The sequence below is a fragment of the Nicrophorus vespilloides genome, unplaced genomic scaffold (genome assembly GCF_001412225.1).
Source record: "Nicrophorus vespilloides isolate i.1.1-1 unplaced genomic scaffold, Nicve_v1.0, whole genome shotgun sequence".
Classification (NCBI taxonomy): Eukaryota; Metazoa; Arthropoda; class Insecta; order Coleoptera; family Silphidae; genus Nicrophorus; species Nicrophorus vespilloides.
In genome coordinates, this window is record NW_017099201.1 from 1 (window position 1) to 1,808 (window position 1,808).

Below are 1,808 nucleotides of genomic sequence, written 5' to 3' on the forward strand. Positions count from 1 at the left end.
TCTCATTTCAATTTATAAAACAATTAAAAGTAAAACAAGCAATATCGAGAAATTTACCTGCACACTAGCTCCGTTCACAGCGACACTATTCAGTCTATGCCAATCTCGTACCACGAACTTGACCGCGGACGAAATTGACAAAACCTTGAACCGAGTCATCATGGCCTGATCTGCTACTCCAAACTCAAGAATCGCAATATATAACTAAAATATTATACAATGACGCGATGACAACTGAAAAATTACCAAAGCCAAGGAAACTTTCTTAAATAATTCCTATCAAACAAGTTACCAATAGCAGTATTATCTTTTGAGCTTAACAGAGCCAATTGGATGTCATCATCTTTATTGACTTTATTGATGCTCTAGAATAGATTACAGCAAAGTATCATAGAATATATTACGTGGAGTGTAAATTGAATTAGAAAAGTTTATAATTTATAATGAAAAATAAAATATTCAACAAAGTGAATCATACAATTTAATGTTACCACGAATTATTAACATTACTTATGATAAAGTTGCAAATAATATTACTACAAAAATATTTAATATGATTATTGTATTTTCTCCTCTTGGGACAATTTTACTATCTTCTCGCTCTCAGTCCAAACGGCTTCTGAGAAATCATCGTCGGCTGCTTTTGGCGGGAGTTTAAAGACTTTGCAATCCAAGAAAAATTTCCCGGATATTCCTTCAACGGATTTATCGATGGCGCAATGCAACGTTGTCTGAGCGCCTTCCTTGGCACTCTTGAATACAATACATATAAATACTAATTTCTATAGATGGTGTGAGTTGCTTACTTTCCCAAAGGACCAAGTGAATATGTTGATCATTTTGAAAACCCATGTGCTTTCTCCAATGCGATTTCGAATGGAAGTAAAGATAGGCGTACAAACTATGCCTGGATATGCGGCGTTCACTGTGATACTGTGTTTCGAAAGTCTTTTGGCGAAACCCCTCGCTGAGATTATATTACATAACTTGCTGTTATTATATTGCAATAAAGATTTAAAGGTTTTATGAGAAAACCTGGCTGGTCTATTGATGTCTTCTACTGTATTTACCTGGTGCAGGAATGCCCCAATTGAGCTGACAAATACAATGCGACTTTTTGGCGTTTTCTTTAAGATATCTAGAAGATATAATTTTCATTTATTGCTTATGAGTTTCTATATCAACGCTATATACCAACTAATAGGTGTGTTAAAAGGAATGAACCGAAATGGTTAATGTGCATATCCATCAATATTCCATCGTCGCTGCAGATTTCAGCAAAACCAGCAACACCTGCGTTGTTGATCAGGATATCCAATCTGGGTTCAGTCTTGATTATATCTTCGGCAAATTTTCGAGTTGACAGCAAACTGCCCAAGTCTATCCATTTGTAGATGATATTGTCATTACCAGTTTCTTCAACAATTTGTTTTCTACTGGATTCAGAATCAACGACATCGGCAATTATCACCCTGCATCCTCTAGACGCTAAATGCAGGGCAGTTTCGTATCCAATACCTACTCAAAGATAACTATACTAAATCATATTTATACATAAAAATATTGATGGATTTACCAGAATTACCGCCTGTTACCAAAGCTGTTTTTCCTACGAGACACACTTCAGCTCTACACCATCCCATTGACAGTTTTGAGTAGATCTTTAGAAGAATTCCAGCCAAGAGCACATAAAACGCTATTGATATTAAACAACTCATGATTACTCTTACTGAATATAGGCTCACTACTGCGTCATATTATAGCGGAATATACATATTTATTATCTTTCATATCAAAAAGATAATGGA

At 35.1% G+C, this 1,808-nt stretch overlaps 1 protein-coding gene across 1 annotated transcript; it reads right to left on the reverse strand.

Annotated features, from left to right (window-relative positions):
* Positions 1–496: 496 nt before the first annotated feature.
* LOC108564185 (retinol dehydrogenase 12-like) lies at positions 497–1,743 on the reverse strand. Its single transcript, XM_017923138.1, has 4 exons — positions 1,577–1,743; positions 1,195–1,518; positions 807–1,138; positions 497–752 (listed from the first exon to the last, which is right to left on the reverse strand). The coding sequence occupies exons 1-4, from the start codon at positions 1,716–1,718 to the stop codon at positions 558–560; spliced, it is 993 nt and encodes a 330-aa protein (XP_017778627.1). The 5' UTR covers positions 1,719–1,743; the 3' UTR covers positions 497–557.
* Positions 1,744–1,808: the final 65 nt, after the last annotated feature.